Source organism: Eurytemora carolleeae, unplaced genomic scaffold (genome assembly GCF_000591075.1).
Source record: "Eurytemora carolleeae unplaced genomic scaffold, Eaff_2.0 scaffold1023, whole genome shotgun sequence".
Taxonomy (NCBI): Eukaryota; Metazoa; Arthropoda; class Copepoda; order Calanoida; family Temoridae; genus Eurytemora; species Eurytemora carolleeae.
The window spans coordinates 36,307-60,234 of record NW_019402170.1 but is presented as its reverse complement, the minus strand read 5'-3'; the positions used below and the strand labels follow the sequence as shown (position 1 = coordinate 60,234).

The window sequence follows — 23,928 nt, the reverse complement described above, 5'->3', positions numbered from 1 at the left end:
GTGCTGAAAGTATAGGGAGTGTATATTTAGTGCTGAAAGTATATATATAGGGAGTGTATATTTAGTGCAAAGTATAGGGAGTGTATATTTAGTGCTGAAAGTATAGGGAGTGTATATTTAGTATTGAAAGTATAGGGAGTGTATATTTAGTGCTGAAAGTATAGGAAGTGTATATTTTGTACTGAAAGTATAGGGAGTGTATATTTAGTGCTAAAAGTATAGGGAGTGTATATTTAGTGCTGAAAGTATAGGGAGTGTATGTTTAGTGCTGAAAGTATAGGGAGTGTATATTTAGTACTGAAAGTATAGGGAGTGTATATTTAGTACTGCAAGTATAGGGAGTGTATATTTATTACTGAAAGTATAGGGAGTGTATATTTAGTACTGAAAGTATAGGAAGTGTATATTTAGTGCTGAAAGTATAGGGAGTGTATATTTAGTGCTGAAAGTATAGGGAGTGTATATTTAGTGCTGAAAGTATAGGGAGTGTATATTTAGTGCTGAATGTATAGGGAGTGTATATTTAGTACTGAAAGTATAGGGAGTGTATATTTTAGTGCTGAAAGTATAGGGAGTGTATATTTAGTGCTGAAAGTATAGGGAGTGTATCTCCAAGTCTGATGAAAAGACAGTTTCTTCTGGGAGGGAGTGTGGTTGAAAAAGTCAAGGGAAAAGAGTACAAGGTAAGATAATACTTTTTATTGAGTCAATTTTAGATATTTAAAACTCATTAAAAATCAAAATTATTAATTCATTGATTTACTTAGAATTTTAATAAAAGATAAGGTTAATATTTTTATAAATCATCGATAAAAACTGCACTGATTAGTTTTTATTTTTATCGATCATTAATATACTACTTTTATAGCTGATTATTAGATAATTAAATGCAGCTGACTGATCTCTGTAATTTTGCAAAATTAAAAAAATGTTAAATATGTCAAAATGAAATATTTAATTAAAAGTTAGAAAATTGTAAAAGACTAGGAGGGGGGGCGGGNATTAGGTTTAACTCATAATAATTTTTCTATTTCAGGTTGGACCGAGATACACAGGAACATATTCATAATTTAACCCAGACTTTAACTATTCCAACTTTTTTTTTGAAAAGTATTTTTATTTTAGCATCTTCATTATTCGTTCAATTCAAAATAAAATGTTATTGCGGTAAACTAAAGTAAACTTCACTTAAAATTAAAATATTATATATTTGAATCACAACTTCTCTCAGTGAAGAGATATTGAGAAGAAAAAAATATGTTCAAATTGTTCTTAAAAGTCACCGAATCCGGTACATTTTCTTCTCTCGTCCTTGTTTAATCCAAACTAGAGAAGCTACGAGGTTACAAAGTCGAACCCGTAATGTCAATTTGATTTTCCCTTTCTGTCTAGTTTACATTGATAGTTGCAGATATTTAGATTTGATAAACTCGAAAAACTGTTAATTCATTAAAAAATTATGGAGTTTTATCGGAAATAAAATTGTTTTATATGGATGATTTTACCCTTTGATCTTAAAATATAAACAAATAGCAATTAATAAAAATTCCTTGAAAACTCTGTCCTTGTGCAGTTCATTATTAATTTTGAATCATTTTCATGTAATAGGCTGAGATAATGTTTGAACTGAATGTATTTCATAAACCTTTAGACAAGATTCATATTCATGTAATAGACTGAGATAATATTTGAACTGAATGTATTTCATAAACCTTTAGACAAGATTCATATTCATGTAATAGACTGAGATAATATTTGACCTGAATGTATTTCATAAACCTTTAGACAAGAATCTTATCAAATTAAAAATGTTTAAATCTCGTCTAGCCGCCCAATAACAATTTAAAAAAAAAACACAAAACAATCGAGTTCGCAATTGAAGAACCCTGAACATCTGTAAAATTATGAAATTATGAAATTTAGAAATTATGTAATTATTCAGTTATAAAATTATGAAATTATGAACTTTAGAAATTATGTAATTATGCAGTTATAAAACTATGAAATTATAAAATTATGAAATTATGAAATTTAGAAATTATGTAATTATGCAGTTTTAAAATTATGAAATTATGAAATTATGAAATTTAGAAATTATGTAAAATTATATACAGTTATAAAATTAAAAAATTATGAAATTATGAAATTTAGAAATTATGTAATTATGCAGTTTTAAAATTATGAAATTATGAAATTATGAAATTAGATTTAAAGTATTTGGGTGAAGGTGCCTACGGTACAGTGGTTGAAGCAAAGGTAAATTATTTTCAGATTCATTTATTTATTCATTCATTCTTTGTCATCCTTTTATTCATCCTTTCATTCATTCATTCAAGGTTAAATATTTTTTCAATGGTTTTGGCAAGAGCAAACAATATATATTTAGCATAGGGTCCATAATATTTCTTAATCTTATCGGATGAAAAAGCTTTCAAATTGATATATTTCTTTGATGAAGGACTTATGATTTTTAAAATTTAATTTGTTTATCTCTTTTTTAGATAATAATTTAAAATCATTCATATTTTTTTTTCATATTTACAAAACCCATTAAAAAAATGATAATTTGTAATTTCTCTTTTAGAATCATAATCATCTTATCATCTGAAAATAAAAAGACGTTTTAATGTTGAGACTATTTTATTGAATTTTCTGCTTTACATTTAAAAATTATTCTATCAGAAACTTTTCAAGATGATGTATGATTTTTAAATAAACATAATTGTGCAGTTTTTAAGTGCGTCCTGATCAAAGATTTTAATTTTAGACTTTTTCGTGGAAGTTTTTTACAAAAAAACGGATTTAACTCCTTAAAAGAAAAAACGTACATACATTAAATATTTCCTGTTATCCAGTCGTAGATAGTTTTTACAATGAATAAAATTAATCTATGAACTATAGAAGGAGATTGACGTCAATTTAGGTTTAAACATAATTCAACAAATAGTTTTCCACGCTAGAACAATCAGGGTTGTTTAAACCCTTGTTTTAGCATCAAAGCCGATAAAAAGATTTGACTCAAACCTAATCTGAGCCGTCACAGGGTTGTTTAAACCCTTGTTTTAGCATCAAAACCGATAAAAAGATTTGACTCAAACCTAATCTGAGCCGTCACAGGGTTGTTTAAACCCTTGTTTTAGCATCAAAACCGATAAAAAGATTTGACTCAAACTTAATCTAAGCTGTCACAGGGTTCGCTGAGTCAGAAAAGTATTCCCGGTAAGTTCGAGGTTTGAAAATTTTTTCCAAATTCGGCAAAAAGTTTTTAAAAATTTTAGCGTTTTACATTTTTCTTTTTTTCGAAAAAAAAATGTCGACAATTAGACTGAAATTAAGTGTGCATTACTTTGATTTACAAGGAAACAAAATTCTACTTTAGTTTCAATAAGTTTTGATAGATAAAATGGTATTTATAATTCGAAAAATAGATTTTAAAAAAATGTTAAGGATAATGTGCTGAAAGAAAAAGTTGCAATCAAGAAAATTTCTCCTTTTGAACATCAAACGTATTGCCAGGTAAACGTACTGCTATGAGAGATATTTTGTATTGTACAAAAGAATATGTTTCTCGTGTACACTGTACTGTGATACATACATGTATATGATTATATTTTCTTTTCTACAAATGATTATGGTTGCTTATGTACATATGATTATGGATTTTTTATGCAGATTATGGTTTCTCATGTACAGTGATAACCAGAAAACTCCATGGAATAAGAAGTCGGCTTTTAAACTCAAGTAATGACTTTTGATAGCGCATAGAACAGGAGGCACAGCAGTTATGCAATGTAAACCACTTTAAACAACATAAAATGCACTTCAGAAATGCTATAATGTCGTCTTCTTATTCCACAGTTTTATGTGCAGATCATGGTTTCTTATGGACATACGATTATTATTTCATACTTCATATATCCACAAAGGATGAGAATTTATTCAGACTTATCTCAGACTTCATAATTATACTTTTGTATTTCCTAATCATTAAATAGACTTTTTTCAAATCAAAAGGCCAAACCAAACCCTCAAATTTTATTCCATGTCCGAAAAGTCTCTTTCTTTGTTGGTAAGGTAACCCAGTACAAACGAGTATGGGTTCTTATGTACATTCTTATTTTTTTATTTAAAAATTATGATTAGAACTCGTTAGAACCAAAAGAATGTTCTTTGGCTCATTTAAAACATTTGGGTTGGTAGAGTTTAGATTTTCAGCCAAAGTTGGGTTCCCAAGCTAGTAATGATTATAGTTTGATTGAAAATATGGCTTTGGTCCAGACAAACATATAAACAATAAATATCTATACACAACAAAGAAAGAATTATTTTTCCCACAACATATATGCTCATTTTATATTCTCTTTTATATTGTTGGCTGCTCGTTTGTACGAAACGACTGAATCAATCAAGCCAAAATATGGTTTCGGAGCTCATCAAGCTTTTCTGACCGGCAGCTAAAATTAGAATATGTTTCCTGAATCCGTTAACGGTAACCGAAAATTAACGAAAGAGTCCATTAACGAATGGCATAAACCTGTAATTTTAAAAACGTTAACGAAAGGGATTAGCCACTTTTAGAAAAAAAAAACTTTGAATTTTGATTAAAGAAATTTGGAGTTTTTCCAGCCGTGAGAGAATCTGGGTTCTCCTCAGAATAGGATAAATGTAGTTGATTTGGTTATCTATTCTAGATAAAAAATTTAGATGATTTGGATATCTAGAATAGGATAAATGTAGTTGATTTGGTTATCTAGAACAGGATAAATATAGTTGATTTGGATATCTAGAATAGGATAAATATAGTTCAACTGCTAGTGCCGATAACTATTTGACGGCGCTACGACATCTGCTCTATTTCCATTTGCTCTATGGTCATTTGCTCTATGGCCATTTGCTCTATCACGACGTTTGCTCTATACGTCATTTGCTCTATACGTCATTTGCTCTATACGTCATTTGCTCTATATTCAATCTGCTCTATGACTAAACACTTCATTTGCTCTATAACATAAAAATACACTATAAAATAGCTTTTATTGGAGCGTAACTTGACAATGAAATGCGGGAATTTTTTTTGGAAAATTCGCAAATTGCAGTTTTCATCAGTTCTTCAAAGTCCATCATGACAGCGAGACTGCTCAATAATAAGAGGGGTAAAAAAAACCTAATATGTGGTGAAAACTATATTTATTCTACTCTAAACAAACAGAGTGTCTATCAGAACTGGAGATGTCTTGAATATAGAAGGCAGAATTGTTCTGCCATTGCTAAAACTTTCATAGATCATCACAGTCATAAAAATGTTTATAGAGCAAATGACGTGTTATGTCATAGATCAATTGATGTATAGAGCAGATGACATATAGAGCAAACGTCGTGATCTATGAGCTATAGAGCAAATGGTTAATAGAGCAAATGGCCATAGAGCAAATGACCATAGAGCAAATGGAAATAGAGCAGATGTCGTAGCGCCCTATTTGACAAACTGTTAACGCCGTTAATACTACTAAAGACAAATAAAGGCTACACCACTAACGATTTCATATCCGTTAACGACTTGAGCCGTTAACAACTGTTGAACATTTTCCGTTAACGCACTTAAGTATTATTTAATGTCGACTGTTGTATTGTAACATTGGGCAGAGATTCAAATTCTATTTTTTGATTCTATATTTCCAAGTGTTTACGTTATTCAAGTTCATTAACGTATTTGTAACGCACTATTGAAATTTTTAAGTTATAAAATAATATTTGTATAAAGGAAATCAATAATTATATAGATTAACGATGTTTACTCTAATAATTAAAAGATGAAAGTTTGTTATATAAACTTTTAAGGTGCTTATGTTATTAAATTTGTGAGGGGTGAATTCATTCAATATTTCTTTTAACTGTTGACAAACATTGTATACAATAAATAAAACATCACATGGAATTATCTGAATGGTAATACTTTTCATTGGAAAAAGTATTTACATACAGTATTTAACGTACAACTCTTTTTAACCCAAAAAATATTATTTTATATAACCTTTTTCCGCCCTGTACCCTACCCCTGTAAATCAAAAAAAAATTAACAAAAAATCCTTTAAATTACTATTTATTAAAAGTCACAAAATTTTACGGTGATAGTGTCAAAAATGAGAGTGCTTCTAGAAATCTCTGTAATAGGAAAACACCTTTTAGAATCAAAGTATAACCTTTAAAAGTGCAATGATCATGAGACAGAGGAATTGTGGGTTTAAAAAAGACCTACTTCACTAAATTACTTATTTAATAAGTGTTTATTGCTTTGTAACAATATAAAATATAATGAAGTATGGATATAACACCGGCCATGATCCTATTCATTTTTTGTTCTGCTTATCGCTGTAAAAGATTTGTATATTTGTATGATATAACTGTAGTTTACACAACCCAAGTATATTTATTACCCTGTGTTTAGTTCTGCATTGAATCAGAAATTTAAGAGAGTTTCGTTAAACATAACTCTTAAGTTTCCTGTTCGGGGTCCATGCGTTTACGTAGATTTTATTCTGAAAACTCAGAAAACGAAAAAAGAATGTAAAGAACCCGACAACATGTAATAATATTATTAAACAAAAATATTAGTATCTACAAACTGCCTGACCCCATTCATGAAACCAGGTTTCCGATACTGGGTTTCGTTACGATACTCTATTTTAAGTTTCGGGCCCTGAATCAACATTGAATACATGTATTCACAACTTCTAATCTCTCTAGGCATGCTAAATTGCTAAACATTCTCAGAAAAGGAAAAAAATTATGAAAATTACTTTTTTCTTTTTAAGAAATTAAACAATTTGTAGAACACTGCGAGCCTTCTGTACATTATTCACTTTTTATGTTCACTTTTGATTAATGATTTATGAGTCATAACTGATATTATCAATCGACAAATTTTGCTGCCTTAGAGATTTAATAACGTCGTAAAAATATGTTGATAAGCACAATACAATTAGCTTAAAAAAATTGCCTTGTACGTTGCCAAAAGCCAGGTTACAAATCACTATAGACAACTGAGCCCGCGATTTAAAAGCTTCGACTCGAGTCTTAAGACCCAATATTAGACCCAACTCTGACGACAGCTTGTGTCACGTGATTGACAGCTGCGAGATCTTAGGCTCGACTTAAGGAGTTAAGCCCAATGAAAATAAAACCGACCTTGGTTGGTTTTAGTGAAGAATAAGGCTCATGTTGGGTCTTATTCTCATCAAAACCCGGAATGTGCAAATTCCAACTATGAAAATCCGTCAAATACAGAATTAAACCGGTTTTACGAACTAAATTCTGTTGAAAAATAGATGCAACTTAAATCCGAAAGCCCGAGCCGTATATAAGGCTCAACGACAGCTTAGACCTGAGTCGTATTTTCTTGAATTTTTTAAATCGCCGGCTCTGAAGAAATAAGAATATTAACACATTACAGCTAAATAAATTTGATAGCACAATGCAAACTTGAAGAAAAAAAAGGTGATTTGCATGTTTGCAATTTGTAATTTTCAAAGTAAACAGCTACTCTACTACAGCTAGCTATCAAAATTAGTGATGAGCTTTTGAAATAAGTTAGATCAGTGTCCGAATTTAATTAATTTAAGCTGCGTCTCAAATCCCCTAAAAGCCGGTTTTAATTGAGCGCCGGCTTAAATAGTGAAAAATGTTATACAATTTTAAGTGGAACCATGACCATATTTGAGCCGCGGCTTTAAATTCGGCCTCCCAGTATCAAATTAGAAACTCAGCTCATGTCACAATATAATATTATTTATTAGTTTTGTTTCAAACAATAAATAAAAAATTGCAAGAATGCAACAATTCTTGTTTATATAAATTCCACTCACGTTAAACTAAATTGCACAAAAGATTGAAATATTAAATTTGTCTAATCATATTCCTGTTTTTGAAAAGCTATGGAGAAGAAAAATTGTATCAAATTCCAAACATGTTACCGGAGCTGAAAACTTTAGAATGAGATATCCTTAATCCCGATTACTTAATCTGAGTATCCATTGGACACACTTTTGATTTTCTTCTTAAACCGTTCTTTCTTGGATATAGTAGAGAGAGAAAAATCAAAGACAGGTTTTTCTAAATTAGAGAGTTCCTCCCATGCTGTATAAAATCTTAAAATTTCAAATTTATCGGCTTCGTATATGCGACTCTGATTGGTAGAATTTTATACACTTTTTTAGGATACAAGTACAAAATTTGGTTAGTCTTGATATTATGAAAAAGAGAGGATCACGCATTAATCTCGATATCCACGATTCTAAGGTTTTTAGCTCGGATCAATTTTCTTTCTCATACTTCTGTGTTCAATCAAAATTAGAGAAACTGCGAGGACGTAACCAATAATGTCGCCAAACTGTTGACCTTTGATTATTTTGTTTAGTTTGCAGTGTAATAGCAGATTCTTTTCTTTCAAGTAATTAACTTGTTAACTTCATTTTTCTAGTCAATCTCTAGAATTAATAAAAAAAATTCTAGTGAACCCTTTTTTGAATGAATCTCAATTTTATATCTCAGGAAACCCTGTTTTATCAATTAGTAAAATTCCAGCGAACCCTATTTAATAAATCTCACTAAAGAAATCACAGGAAACCCTGTTTAATAATTCTTTTTTAATTATAGCGAACCCTGCGGGAAATCCGTATTCTACTGAGCCTAGAGCATGAGAATATTATAGACATCAGGTAGGTCAATTGGGACTTTGTTAAATAATTATTATTATTATTATTGTTATTATTATTTTGTTATTATTATTATCAATGTTGTTATTATTCTTATTATTTTTGTTTTACCAGGGTGGATACATGGGGTGGGGGTAAGATTTTGAAGCAAAACATGTTTTCATCCCAATTTAATAAAATAATGTTCTTAATTTGATCTTGGATTAGAATAAATATCGAATATAAATAAGGAAAAAAAAGGTAAGTTAAGTAATTTAGGATTTTAGGAACAAGGTCATTATAGGTTAAAATGAACAATACAATAACACAAATGTTTGGTGAGTTAGAAACAACACAAAAAACTAGATTAGAAACATTAAAAGAGGAGGAAAACACATTAAAAATAAATATTGGAACTATAACAAGAACATTGATTATTGAGTGAGCTAGGAACACCATAAAACCAACAAAAAACTGTTTTCTTTCGGAAATCGATTTTCATACATGCACTGAGCTGGGAACTTTAGAATGGGATACCTTTAATCCCAACTGCTTAATCCGAATATCCAATGTGGACACTTTTAATTTGTTGCTTAATCCACTATTTTTTATTAAATACAACAACCGGTTTTTCAAAATTAGAAAGTCCCTCCTGTTTCTGTATATAAATCCTAAATGTCGCGAAAAATTTCAAATTTTCCGGCTTTTGATACGCGACTCTGATTGGTTGAAATTTATAAACATTGTTATAAGAATTAGGAACAAATATAACGATTTTGGACAGGAATTTCGGGTCTAGGGAGGGACACAGTGTTAGGAATAGTAACAAAAATAGGAACATTAAGCAAGTTACAAGTTAGGAATAAAATGAAAGAACTAGGAATTAGGAACACAAACTAAAGAACTAGGAACTTAATTCGTAAAACATGAAATAGTGAGCAAACATGATGATGCAGCCTACAGGTTTGTTAAATAAGGAACAAAAAAAGGAAACATGCATATGAGGAAAAACGTCATTCATACTGTACTTGAATTAGGTACAATTATAGTCAATAATAGGAACATAAAGCATGTTAAGAATGAAAAGAAATTACTAGGTGTTAAATGGATGTAAATTAAGAACAATATTACAATTTTGATTAATGAGTGTAGAAGATTATTATGCATATGCTTTCATCATTTTCTGTTCCTATATTTTCAAATTTTTTTGTTCCTTTTTTTTGTACCTAAAACTCTGCCCCCCCCCCTGGCTGAAATCCTATGTCCGCCCCTGTTGTGTTATCATTATTATTGTTATTATCATTATTAGCATTATTACAAATGTTATTATTATTATTACTATTATTATTGTTTGTGGAAATTATATAAACTCAACCTTTTAGAATCTATATAACTCCGTATGAGAGCTCTACAGTAGAACAGCCCTCATTCAGCATTTTACTCTGAAATAAGTTTAAAGTTTAAAGTTTAAAGGATGGTTGGGAAGTGAAGCTAAAAAGGCCCTACAAGGCCCGATGAAAACTTGGTACCGCTCGTCTACCGCTCCTACGCGCTCTTTTTGCGCTTACTCGTACCGGCCTCATGCTCGTACCAAAAAGTTTATAGTTTTAAAGGGACTATTCCTGACAATTTGGATGAATCATCCAAATTGCTGTACTCGAAGAATTAGGGTGGTTTAGCCAGCCTCAGATGTTATTATTATTATTATGTTATTTTTATTATTATTATTATTATTATTATTATCATTATTATCATTATGATGATGAATATTAAGAGATCTCCTGTGTGATGAAAGTATTGAGACTCTAAAGGATATTTACATAGTGCAGGTAAAAAATATTTTATAAAAAAAAAAGAATTACAATTACGAAATTAAAAAGATATATTTAAGCCACCCGTGTCCCGTACCTCTCGATATATTCGGTATGCAGATATATGGGATTAGGGAGTGTCATTGTAATTTCATTTAACCCGTGATTTACAGAGGGAACCTTATAAACCTTGAACCTGATAAATAATGTGTAAGATATACGTTTATCTAGCTTGATAAGTGTTTAATTTTGAAAATTTCCTCTATTGTTTCTGGAGCAGAATCCGTGAAATCAATGAAGTAAATTCTTAAAAATATGTATACACTATAGGCTTTAAAAGGGTACTATTTCGCACACACTTTTCAAGTAAGAATATTAATTTCGAAGTCGCAATTTATTTCATTATTTTCGGATAAAACATTTTTCGGGGATTTTTCGGTTAATATTGGCGCATGAACAAAATGAAATACCAACAAATATTTCGGGCCAAATATTTAAAATTTAAAGGTCCATAAACCTTTCGTAGGACAGATCGGTTAAGATGTTTTGATGTTTATTGGATGCAACAATGACAGGCAGACAAGGCCAAATAAGATATAAAAAATAAATAAAGAAAAGATTATATTGAGTATTATAACTAATCTTAATTATACCAGTAAACAGATCATAAATAATAATATTTCTATCGAACAATTTTATATTTCTAATTATTCTAATTAACCTTTCTTCTTTAGCTGAATGGATTAATACGAAATCTATTCATACCCTCTACTTATCTACTTATAGTAAAAGGGGGAGGGGGTCATAACAGAAAAACAATTTTCTAACCCCCCCCCCCCCCAACTTCCAGCTCTATCTACGGGTTTAGGCGCGCCATATTATTTTAATTTAATTGATCAGAATTAAAACTGAAAATTGAATTGATCATCTTGTTTAGAGTTTGATGGAGTGTGATCTTCATAAACTTCTCCGGTCACAACGTCTCTCTGCAGATCATGTTTGCTACTTTCTATACCAGGTCAGCTACATTATATACCAGGTCAGCTACATTATATACCAGGTCAGCTACATTATATACCAGGTCAGCTACATTGTATACCAGGTCAGCTACATTATATACCAGGTCAGCTACTTTCTATACCAGGTCAGCTACATTATACACCAGGTCAGCTACATTTTATACCAGTTCAGCTACATTATATACCAGGTCCGCTACATTATATACCAGGTCAGCTACATTATATACCAGGTCCGCTACTTTACTTCCTATATCAGGTCAGCTATTTTATATGTTAGGTCAGCTAATCTATATACCAGGTTAGCTACATTATATACCAGGTCAGCTACATTATATACCAGGTCAGCTACTTTACTTCCTATGTCAGGTCAGCTATTTTATATGTTAGGTCAGCTAATTTATATACCAGGTTAGCTACATTATATACCAGCTCAGCTACTTTATAAACCAGGTCAGCAACTTTATATACCAGATTAGCTACTTTATATTCCAGGACAGCTACTTTATATACCAGGTCAGCTACTTTATATACCAGCTCAGCTACATTATATACATGGTCAGCTACTTTATATGTTAAGACAGCTAATTTATAAACCAGGTCAGCTACTTTATATACCAAATCAGCTACTTTATATATAAGATTTGCTACTTTATATATTAGATCAGCTACTTGATGTATTAGGTCAGCTACTTTTTACCAGTTCAGCTACTTTGTATACTAGGTCTGCTACTTAATAACAATTTCAAGTTTCTAAGTAAATTAATGGTTAAAGACGACACTCTCTATTTTGTATTGATTAACTGTAAATAAGATTTTACTTTATGCTATTTTTAGATTCTTCGTGGACTCAAGTACATTCATTCAGCAAATGTTCTACACAGGTATAGTGTTAAAGTTGGTACACTGTACACTGTACACTGTACAGTGTACAGTGTACTACTTATTTACTTCATGAAGAGCATTTATAATTGTCTACCTGTTTACCTTTTTACTAAGTCTACCTGTCTACCTGTCTACCTGTCTACCTGTCTACCTGTCTACCTTTCTAAATGTCTTACTGTCTACCTGTCTACTGACCTACCTGTCTACCTGCATACCTGTCTACCTGTCTACCTGTCTACCTGTCTACCTGTCTAACTGTCTACATGTCTACATGTCTACCTGTCTACCTGTCTACTAAGTCTACATATCTACCACTTTATCTATATCTATGTACTAGGGATCTAAAACCCTCTAATATTCTGCTCAACTCCAACTGTGATCTCAAGATTTGTGACTTCGGTCTCTCCAGAGTCAGGGAACAAGAAAACCGTCCAAAATATAATTTTTTTTTAATTTATTATTTTTTCAGGCCCAAAATAGCTTTAATTATTAAATCAAAGATAAGAAAAGATGAAAAAAAATACATGCTGTATTTTTGGTTTTTATTTCAATTGTTTTATCATATAGTAAGTGATTTTCTAAAATGTTTGCTAAAATATTTTCTCTAATCTTAATTGGAATGGAATAGAATCTAATCTAATCTAAAAAGCCTGATTACCCGAAAAGAACTCTATCAATTCCCTTCTACCATACTTTATCATTCATTATAAAAAGTCGTGTTTGCTATTATACGCGATTTTTGTTATCAACACCTAGGAAACGCACCACAACATTTTGCTATTTGAAAACCATTACATAATTTAGGGTTAGGTTACCCACAATATAGTACTGCGGCTAGGGCAGGCTAGAGAATAAGGGCTGTATATGTAAATAAAAATTTACGTATAGCAAAAAAAATGCATGTAGAAAAAAAAGTTTTAGCAAGAATTTCGTGGCACGGCGCCCGAAATTAACAGGTTATGCAACAAAATTATATATTCTGAAAACGTTGTTTGAATTGTGATACGTTGTATTTCAAACAAAAGACTTTTTATTCCTATCTTATCTTTAAAATTAATGGTGATTTGGGATTTTTAAATCTAATTTTAGATTTTTAACGATCTTACTTTCAAAACATTTAAAAGATAATTATTTAAATTTTGAACTGTTTGGATTCAGTGATCCTAGTCACGACCACACTGGGCTTCTAACAGAGTACGTAGCGACAAGGTAGGTTAAATTTTTAATCATATCAGGTTTCATACTTTTTCATTAAAAATGACAAAGATATTGTATTTCTTCCTCTCCAAGATTTTAGATAAATCCTTGGTTGTAACCAGTAAAAGTAAAAAAGTCAAAGTTAAAGTTTTCTGGAAAAAAATCTCTTTTAAGTTAGTAATAAAAATTCAAAAAGATGGAAGAGACATGTTTAAACAACACATATATAGTATAGGGAGTGTTCTAATAATATTATAGGAACCTTCTTTAATTTAAGAATGCCATCAAATTTAAAGATTGATCCCACAATCAATTTGGCATCATTTACAAGACAGGGTTGACTTTGAAGTGTCGTAAAGCTTTGAGATTTGATTTTACAGCTTTAACTTAATTATGCTTTTTGTAGCCCAAGACATCACAATGAAACTCGTTAAAGAATACCATCATAATATGAACCATTTTAAAGGGTTCCATCACAGTAAAACTCTTTAATAAGAGTCCTCGTATTGCATTGGAACCCTTCTTTTAGTACTAACTTAATGAAACCTCTTAACCTTTATAAAAGTAATGACAATGGTTAAATCTCCTTCTGTCTCAAAGTTAAAATGTTATAATTAGTATCGGGGACTAGAGAACATTTGAGCATATAAATTAAATTCGCATTATTACATAAACTCTGGAAAAATTTCGGAGATGTAGGATTACCGGCCCACAATGGTTGAGATTTTATTGACGACCTAAAACTATTTCGATATAATGTTAACAGTTTAAAGCTGAAGGGAAGCAGGAATTTAAGATCAAAAATCGATCCATTTCCCTAGTTTCTGAAAAGTCTTGTCCTAAGTGCTGTGAATCATTTATGCACTCCCTTATTAAAAATTCCTAAAACTTTAGGTCATCATTTCCTTTAAACTTAGAAAAGAATTCAATCAGAGAACTGTCCTCCGTTGATTATATTTTCTATTGGTTCTGTGCAAGAAAAAGACCAAATCTATAGTTGACAAAAAATTATCAATTATATTTCTTGTTTTCTACCACATATTCTCCTTGGAATCCACGAAACATCAAAATATATTCTTTTTATCTTTATATTTCTCTTTTTTTACTGCAAGATGATGAGACTTTGTTTATACAAGTTTTATTAAAAATACTAACTTTATTAGGCGATTATTTGGGTTTATGTAATTGTTATAGTGTTAGTTATTAGAATATGATTATATAGGTTTATAAACAAGGACAGAATTATTTGACCATGTAAAATTAGAATATGTTTATGTAGGTTTATAAACAAGGATAGAATTATTTGACCATGTAAAATAAGAATATGTTTATGTAGGTTTATAAACAAGGACAGAATTATTTGACCATGTAAAATTAGAATATGTTTATGTAGGTTTATAAACAAGGATAGAATTATTTGACCATACAAAAGTCTAAAAACAATTGGGCGCAAAATATGATGTAGGCTCTTTAAGTGGTATTTAGCAATATAGTCAAAATTTAAAACTGTCCCTAAAGTTTTAACATAAATATTCGTGAAGTCTGCAAAAATTTAAAATGTTTTTGGATAATAATGTCAGATAGCAGATAAAGCAAAAGTTTAAATAACTACTAAGAAAAGAGAAGTAAAGATAACCTTGTTTAAAAAGTGTTTGGTGAATTTTAATCGGAACCATTTTTCAACAATCGAATAATTTATCCAAATCGGACCAAACAACAATTGATCAATTTGTCTCAATTGGTCAAACTAATTTTTTTTTAGGTGGTACAGAGCTCCAGAGGTTATGCTGAATGCGAAGGTTTAAAATATAATAAGAAAAAACTCTCGAAATCTGATTTCAAAAAGAAATTTCTCAAATCGGATTGAGCAAAATTTTAAAAAGAAATTTTTAAAATTGAATTGAGAAAAACATCTTAAATTCGTTTAAGAAAGAAATTTGTTCAACCAGTCCTCATTTAACAATAATGTTTTGTTAAAGAACATCATTGAAAACATTATGACAAGCTAATCAAACTGACTGATTGATTTATTGATTACAGTATATGTATGTACACATTATATAAACCTGTAGCTTCACTTTCTAAAAGACAAATTAAAGATATTTTTAAACTTTTGAGTTTTTAATCTTTCCAAATTTGTCAAATTTGATTTGTTGCTTCAATAAAGTGAATTTTTGCTGATTATGGTCAAAAATAATATACGCGCCATTATTTAAATTAATGACAGGATCGATAACTCGCATCCTTGTTGACCACAGACTGGGTTTCAATGAATTACAGACGGGGGAGAGGGTAACTTTTATCCATACTCGATAAAAATAATTGGAGGATTTTTAAATATTAACTTAAGAAATAAGAGAATGCATAAAGATATAATATTGTTATATGGACAAAAGAAATAAAAAAAAACATTAAGCTTATTATTTATTTTTTTATTTTAGGTTTCTTTAGAAAAAAACATTTTGAAAATTGTTAACAAAGACAAAGAAGTTTAGAACTGTAATGTTTTTGGTACATTATTTTCTTGATTGCTTTGAATTAATAAAGTTTTGAAAAGTTCAATTCATAAATGAACTTTGGCTCCGCTGGTTCTTTGAGACTACAGCCATTTGAAAGGCCCCTTGGTTAAAAATGCCATAATAAATTTTAACAATAAACCGTAAAACTTGGATGGTTCGCCAAAAATTACAAAAATCTTATTAAACATATTTCAATGATTAAAACGACACAATTTTTCTGAGAAATTTTTGTGAAAAATGCTTATTTCTTATAATTTTGTCGAGGGCCGATTTTTATTGTTTTTTGATTATTTTGATTATATATCATAAGTTATACAGCAATGTTTTTTTTTCAGGGCTATACACACGCATTGGATACTTGGGCTGTTGGATGTATTCTAGGCAATTATTCTTCATCTTCTCCCTCCTTCATAAAAGTCACATTCTGGAATTTTTCTTTTCATATGAAAATTATCTTTGAGTTTTTGTTTCTCTCTGGAATATTTTAGTAATTTAACAAATTTTGTAAAAATGAAAATGATAAATGACCGACCCACAGTAATCTTTGTCTAAGAAACAATGAATGAGATATTTAATTTTCGGATTAAAATGAAACAGGGGTCACAAAAAATTTCTAAACTATCGACAACAATTTTGTTTCTTTGAAAAATTTTTAAAGGAAAAATGAATATGATTCAGTGTCTTGGCTCATTTGAAGGGAAATTTTCTTGAAATTAGTAAATTATCATCTTTTTAACTTCCTTTTCTGAACAGCTGATTTCTAAACAGCTGATTTTCCAAACAGCTGATTTTGAAAACATCTGATTTTCTAAACATTCTAAACCAACAAAATGAAGAATAAGAATTGTGTCCTCAGGAGAAATGCTAAATGGAAAACCTATGTTCCCTGGAAAACATTATCTCGACCAGATATCTAAAATTCAGGGATTTAAACATTAAGTGGTAAAATAAGCCTACACAGTTTTTTACAGAAGAAAAATATCTTAATAACAAATTGCAAATTGCAAATCCCCCTTGATTGGTGCAAAATGCAATAATCGAAAAAATTTGCAATGAAATTATTCGAAATCATGCTAAATGATAATCACGATCGAAATCAAAAGCCATTTTATAATGAACTTAGTCCTGAAGCGTTATTTTTTATCTTCAATCCATAACAAATGTTTGATATTAATGTGTAGGAAGTGCTGGGTTCTCCATCAGTTGAGGACCTAGAGTTCATATCAAACATTAAGGAACAGACCCTTTTCTTACAATTTTTCAAATTTTTCGATTATCATGATTTGAAAGATGGAAAAAGAAACTGAACATTTGCCTCAAACTCTATTTTCTAGTTTAACATTGATCATTAGAATGACGTTACATAACTTTACATTATACAGTGTGGCTTTCAAAGAATGAGTCTTGTATATTTCTTTTGACACTTAGCTAAAATTACAATTTACAACTTTACAAGACCTAAATTTATTCAGACGACGGAATTAAACCTTCAAGTTTTGCATATTTAGACAGTTCAAAGTTCAATTAAACTTTGGTGTTAAATTAAAGTTTAAAATAATTTGAATATTGTGACTAAATTCTGAAATCATTTTTATCGTCTGAATTCTCAAATACTTAAAAAAACACCAAATTAGATAAAGATATAATGTGATTTTCTTTATTTGAAAATCTCTTTTTTTCATTTTACCATTGTTTTGTGCCTTCTTTCTAGCAAAACCATAATTTTATTCATTTTGTAATGTCGTCGGTGTTCTGAAAATACATGGTGTCCCACATCATTTCGTGACTAACCAGAAAACGGAAATGTATTAAATCATTTAAAGGGAGTGACCGGCTATGTAAGGTAGTTGAACTGAGTATGCAGTGGTGTGGACAAATTTTTTAGGATTCATTTAAGACATATAAAACTTTTGAACTTTGCGTTTGAGCGCAAAGTCGACGTTCAAAATCGTACTTTTAGGTAGAAACGATTACAGAATTGTTTTTTTTTTTAATTATTAAATAACGACAGCAAAAAAATGTTTACGAAATTCTACAGTAAACTAATTAGTTGTTTAGGAACAGGTTGAGAAAATAAAAATTAATCTTATCATCGAAAATAAGTATTCTTATTCAATAATTAATTTCTATTACCTTTCATTATATGCAAAAAGATATTCTACCGATTTTCTGGAATTTATATTGAAAAGACGACATTTGAAGAATTTGTAGAAATCTGCGAATAGATTCATAGAAAATAAGAAATTCAATATAATTAAGAAAACGAAATAATTGATTCTAGCATTGATTTACTGACACATTTCTTTTGAGAAATATGTTCCAAACCATCAAATTGGTTTACTGTATGATTTTTAATTTATTTTCGTCGTCATTATTTAATAATCTAAAAAAACGATTCTGAAAACGTACCCACCCAAATTCATGATTTTGAAATGCACTCAAACTCAGTAATTATACATTGTGGAAACGTTTTATATTTCACAAAGACACAAACACAAAGAATTTGTCCACAACACTGCATACGCAGTTTAATTACCTTACATAGCCGGTCTGTCCCTTTAAAAGAATTGTGTGTCTAATATAAAAAAGCATGGATGCAGAAAAAAGGGTTATTCTGTGCATATGTTAGCGCTAAAGCTTTGAGTTAATGATACTGGACACTCCATGTATATATCCTAATCCGGTGTTGTGCGTCGGTTCATCTTATATCCCCTGGTGTTTTAAAACCAGCGTTAAACATCAAACACTTGCCGATCTTTATTTTTATTGAAAAAAATATTAGAAAACATTTATACCTTAAATATTTATGAATTGTTTGAAAATTTGAATGGAAGACAACTTTTAGAGGAAATAATCTTTTTGTGCTTTCACCGTTTTTTTAATAGATTTTAAAACTAAATACGAATTTAAATATTAAATTTTTCAATGTTCAATGTTCCAAAATTGCTTTTTATGTCTGTCGTTGGTTTTGAAATGGTTAAACACTAAAGGAGATAAACCGACGCACTGCACCGGGATTACTATTGTACAGTGTCCAGTACAGTACAAATTAAGATGGGCCGGCCCGGCCCACCTTTAAGCTTTCTCTTAATAAGAGTTCTGTAGGCGAGACAGTACGTAGAGAGTTTGAAGAAAAAAGACCGAGTTTCCTGGAAATCTGTTTACCCTGATACTGATGCGAGGTAAAATATAATCTATCACGAGAATTAGTTAAACTAAGCAGACGTAGTTAACCCGATTCTATTGTGCACGGGTTCAATTCGAAGAGAAGTGGTTCAAATAAATGATATGCATAGTTCAACCACTAAGCTATTAATTTGTCCCAGGAACTCAACATCTTTGTTTACAAACTGTTTTTGTAAGGAATATAAACAAACCCCCAGCCTGAGCAGCACTGAGCTTATAACATTTTTTTTCAGAATCAGCAGTACACTTAGTTTGTAAACAAAGATATGGGATTCCTGGCATATTTTGAATTACAAAATGTAATGTCTAGACTCTACCCAACCAAACATCGTTTATCCTGTATCAATTGATAAAGGTTTCCCACAAAGGATGAGAAATTTAATATCTTAATATTCATTTTAGCAAAGCGTTATCGTTTGCATAGATACTAATTTATAGTTAGGTTTCGTTTAATTCATCATTACAATAGTTTACTATTTTAAAAAACATTATTACAATTAATTGTATATATCTATTATGATGTGGAATAGTTTTATTTGAGTGCTAAAACTTTTTTGCACTCCGCGACCAAAAATACGTTTAATTCTTCAATTTTTTTATGTTGTTCGTTTTTCTGCTCCCTTTCCTTTTGCGCAGATGACTGAAGAGTCCTCTTGGAACTGGAACTTTTTCTGGGACATTAGTTTAGACTCGGGAGTTTCCTGGGACTTCACCAGGGAAGTTGGAGTCTCTTGGGACCTCACGACGAAAATGGGAGTCTCCTGGGTGCTCACAATGGAAGAGGTAGAACTCTCTTGGAACCTTACAACGTAAGTGGGAGTCTCTTGGATCACGGAAGTGGGCGTCACTTGGGACATCACCACGGAACTGGGAGTCATCTGGGACATCAACACGGAACTGGGAGTCAACTGGGACATCACCACGGAACTGGGAGTTGTCTGGCACATCACTAAGGATATGGGAGTCATCTGGGTCATCACCACGGAACTGGGAGTCAACTTGGACATCACCACGGAACTGGGGGTCATCTGGGACATCACCACTGAACTGGGAGTAATCCGGGACACAAACTCTTACTTAGATGAAGAACTCAGTACTCTTTGATCTTTCATAGCGTTCGGAAGAGTCTGAATTGCCCTCACCATATGTGCTTCCTTGGAAGAAGGGATGGTTTCATTTTATTTTATTTTTTTCTGCTCTTTCTCACCCTTTTCCTCCTTTTCTTCTCCTGTTCGGCATCCTGGAAAGGGACTGCAGGGGAGGGTACCGAGGGTTTGGGAGATGAGAAATTGGTGTCTTCATTTACCTAGGGATTTTCTATTATATGAGTTTCAGGTCGTCTTTACAGTCTCCTTCTTTTGGGGCAACATAGTATGTTTTTGGCTGAAATCATATCAAAAATATGATAAATTTTTAGTTTCTTTACTTAAAAAGAACTCCTGCATAACCATTTATAATAGTTTCACTTGATGTCATTTACATCACATTAAACAAATCTTCATTTATGTTAAGCTTAAACATTCTGCATGTGTTTAATGGCACATTTTTTAATGAATGGAAGTTTTAAATCTTGGTATGTAAACAAATCCTGTTACATTAACTACCAGAATATGCATTACATTTGGTTTGTAAACAAAGATATGTGGGTTCCTGGTAGAAGTTCCTTACGTGGATTTACAAAAACTACTATATCTAGTATTTTCCTTGTACCAAGACAGTGCTTGATTTATAAAAAAAGTTTTCTGGCGGATCCAAAATTCCAAAATAAATTGTTTTAAAAAAGAAACTTTAATTCTAATTCCTCTTTAAAATAAAGTTAAACTTTGAATTCTCGAGATCTTTTGTTGAATTCCAACTTTATATGTCAATATTTGTAGATGTTTGGATTTACTGGATAAACTTCTCTCCTTCTCTCCTAGCTCCAGGTTGTCTATAGAGCAGGCCCTGGCTCATCCATACCTAGATAACTATTATGATCCACAGGTAAATCTATATATAGCTCCAGGTTGTCTATAGAGCAGGCCCTAGCTCATCCATACCTAGATAACTATTATGATCCACAGGTAAATCTATATATAGCTCCAGGTTGTCTATAGAGCAGGCCCTAGCTCATCCATACCTTGATAACTATTATGATCCAGAAGGATGAGTAATCAGTAAAACTTTTAGAATGTTGTATTACTGATGAAGGTTTGATTCTGATTTGATCACTGCCACCAAAATACTGTCGGACGTATTATTCAACTTCTTTTAAAACACTACCTAATGTGTATGTGTTTGGATGTTTAGGTATTTGAAATAATTTTAAAGAAAAAATTCATCGGTTTCCATCGAAGTTTTAAAAAATTTGCCAAGAAAAAATGTCGCCACGTTGTGTTTCTGATCTGTGGATCAAATGGTAAAATTTGGCATATTTCAGCATCGGGTATAAACATTATATAATTTCTTTATCTAACGGTTACATTTTTTAAGTTCTTTGCTTAAAATAAAGAAACAGGGCTAAATGAAAAAATCCGAGGACTTTTTACATTTTTTTGAACAAAAATAAACAATTACTTAGAAAAATTAAAATTTATTTGGTTGCTCTCTCAAAAATCCGAGCCTTAACAATAACAGGAATTGAGTTGAGTCTAAGGTCTCCATCAGGTTTCAAAGAATTAGGGATTAGAAAAACAGAGTTTGTATTAAAGACTCAATTTCTTTTGTACTTTTCATTAGTCTTTCATCTGCATATATGATACAGTTGAATTTCTTCAAGCTTCTCGTTCTGCTGAACAATCTGCATATATGATACAGTTGAATTTCTTCAAGCTTCTCGTTCTGCTGAACAATCCGCAGATTTTGAAATGTTTTTTTGCAAACAAAAGAATTAAAACCTTGTTAATGCTAATTTCACTAAAGTTTAAAATCTTATAAACGGAATATTTAAACAAGACCTGAGTTCCCTGCAGTCCTCGGTGCAGTTTTTAAACTTTCATAAAATAATTAATAAAAAACTTTCGACTTGAGAAAGTTGGACTTTTTGAACTTTGAATAGAATTGTTGAATATTAAGTGCACTTTTTATCTTTTTTTATCGTACCAGGGGACTTTTATAAATGCACATTGTATGCTTCAGTGGATCTTTAAATTCAAAATTCAAAAACGTGCGCCTTAAATATACGTCTTCATGATTTGTCCATAATGTGCGTTCTAATTGTGCGTTCTTAATATGCGTTCTTATGCGTTCTTAATGTGCGTTCTTATTGTGGGTTCTTAATGTGCGCGTTCTTAATGTGCGTTCTTATTGTGCGTTCTTAATATGCGTTCTTAATATGCGTTCTTATGCGTTCTAAATATGCGTTCTTATGCTTTTTTAATGTGCATTCTTATTATGCGTTCTTAATGTGTGATGTGTGTCCCAAGTATCCGTCCTAAATGTTCACCATAATTGTGCACATAGCAGCGTGCTCAATTTTTATCCTTAATTAGTACATCCCCCATCAGAGCGTTTAATGTTCGCATGAGTTTGTATTTTTTTAACGAAGAATGTTGAAAGATATTGTCAGTTAATAACAGGGACACTTTTTCTTGTGTATCTACTTAATATCTATACTTGTATCAACTTTGGAACAGTTCTCGAGATATATTAAAAAATAATATAAAAACCCCCAGAGCAGAATAAACAACCAATCTCACACTTATTGTTTATATTACATTATATGAAAATACAACATAAATAAAAAGTTCTCTTTTTTATTTAGAAACAATAGGAACTAAATAATTTATTTTCTGGCGAGATATCTATACAGGATTTTGTCAATTACGTATGAAGTACAGTGAGGACCAGAAAACTATGGAATAGGAAGATGACTATTTAATTGAACATGAACATAAAACGCAGCACTCAATATAGGCTATTTTCATTTAATTGTTAATTTCCTTTATAATAACATGTACATTTGTACTTAATTTACATATATATACTTTGCTTGTCTGGGTGTCTGTTTGTTTGTCTGTCAGTCTGTTTGTATCCAATAAACGTCAAAACTGCTGAACCGATGGGGCCCAAATTTTGTGTGGGACCTTACATGAACCCAGGGAAGGTTTATGAATGCTCAGAATTTCAAAATGGTGTCTCCAAAAAATGTTGAGTTTTGAAAAAGTTTGAAAATCCACGAAAAAAATATGAAATCCGCGATTTTTTGTTATAGTTTTTGTTTTATACTGTGCAATGAGAAAATGCTCGCAGATAGAGCCACAATTAAAAATTGAAATAGAAGATGGTCGCGGAGCGCCCTAATCACCTTTCATTCTATTCCAAAATTTATAGATTTTATTACTTTACCAACTACTGATTTGAACGATTTGAAGGTATATTGGGAAAATCCAGATCAATTTTCGATCAAGTAAGAATGTTTCACATTGATTTAGACTAATATAAAAAGTGTTTTTTATTTCTTTGGCCTTTGATTTGATATCACTAGCTCAATCAACCCGTCAGGACAAATGGAGGAAAATGTACGCTATCACGTGACATGTGTATTTAGCTCAATCAACTGCACTGATCATTGTTATTATTAGGTGCAGTACGTGGAAAAGGGATATGAAAAGAAACCAAATGTCGGGGGGGGGGGGGGGGTTTT

The 23,928-nt window shown here is 30.9% G+C and overlaps 1 protein-coding gene across 3 annotated transcripts in view; it reads left to right on the top strand.

The window, feature by feature from the left end:
- LOC111718072 (mitogen-activated protein kinase 1) overlaps positions 1-23,928 on the top strand; it is a 30,156-nt gene that overhangs the window by 1,426 nt on the left and 4,802 nt on the right. The window contains exons 2-17 of one of the 3 annotated variants that reach the window (XM_023493563.1): positions 587-683; positions 1,037-1,052; positions 2,204-2,256; positions 3,448-3,516; positions 8,653-8,714; positions 10,465-10,519; positions 11,439-11,519; positions 12,355-12,401; positions 12,740-12,817; positions 13,561-13,611; positions 15,362-15,398; positions 16,454-16,499; positions 16,975-17,042; positions 17,300-17,353; positions 19,224-19,300; positions 21,182-21,287. In XM_023493563.1, the coding sequence (XP_023349331.1) occupies positions 587-683; positions 1,037-1,052; positions 2,204-2,256; positions 3,448-3,516; positions 8,653-8,714; positions 10,465-10,519; positions 11,439-11,519; positions 12,355-12,401; positions 12,740-12,817; positions 13,561-13,611; positions 15,362-15,398; positions 16,454-16,499; positions 16,975-17,042; positions 17,300-17,353; positions 19,224-19,300; positions 21,182-21,287 (997 nt within the window). Of the gene's footprint in view, positions 1-586; positions 684-1,036; positions 1,056-2,203; positions 2,257-3,447; positions 3,517-8,652; positions 8,715-10,464; positions 10,520-11,438; positions 11,520-12,354; positions 12,402-12,739; positions 12,818-13,560; positions 13,612-15,361; positions 15,399-16,453; positions 16,500-16,974; positions 17,043-17,299; positions 17,354-19,223; positions 19,301-21,181; positions 21,288-23,928 lie in introns of all 3 variants that reach the window. The other 2 variants (XM_023493564.1, XM_023493562.1) reach the window with 2 other exon arrangements.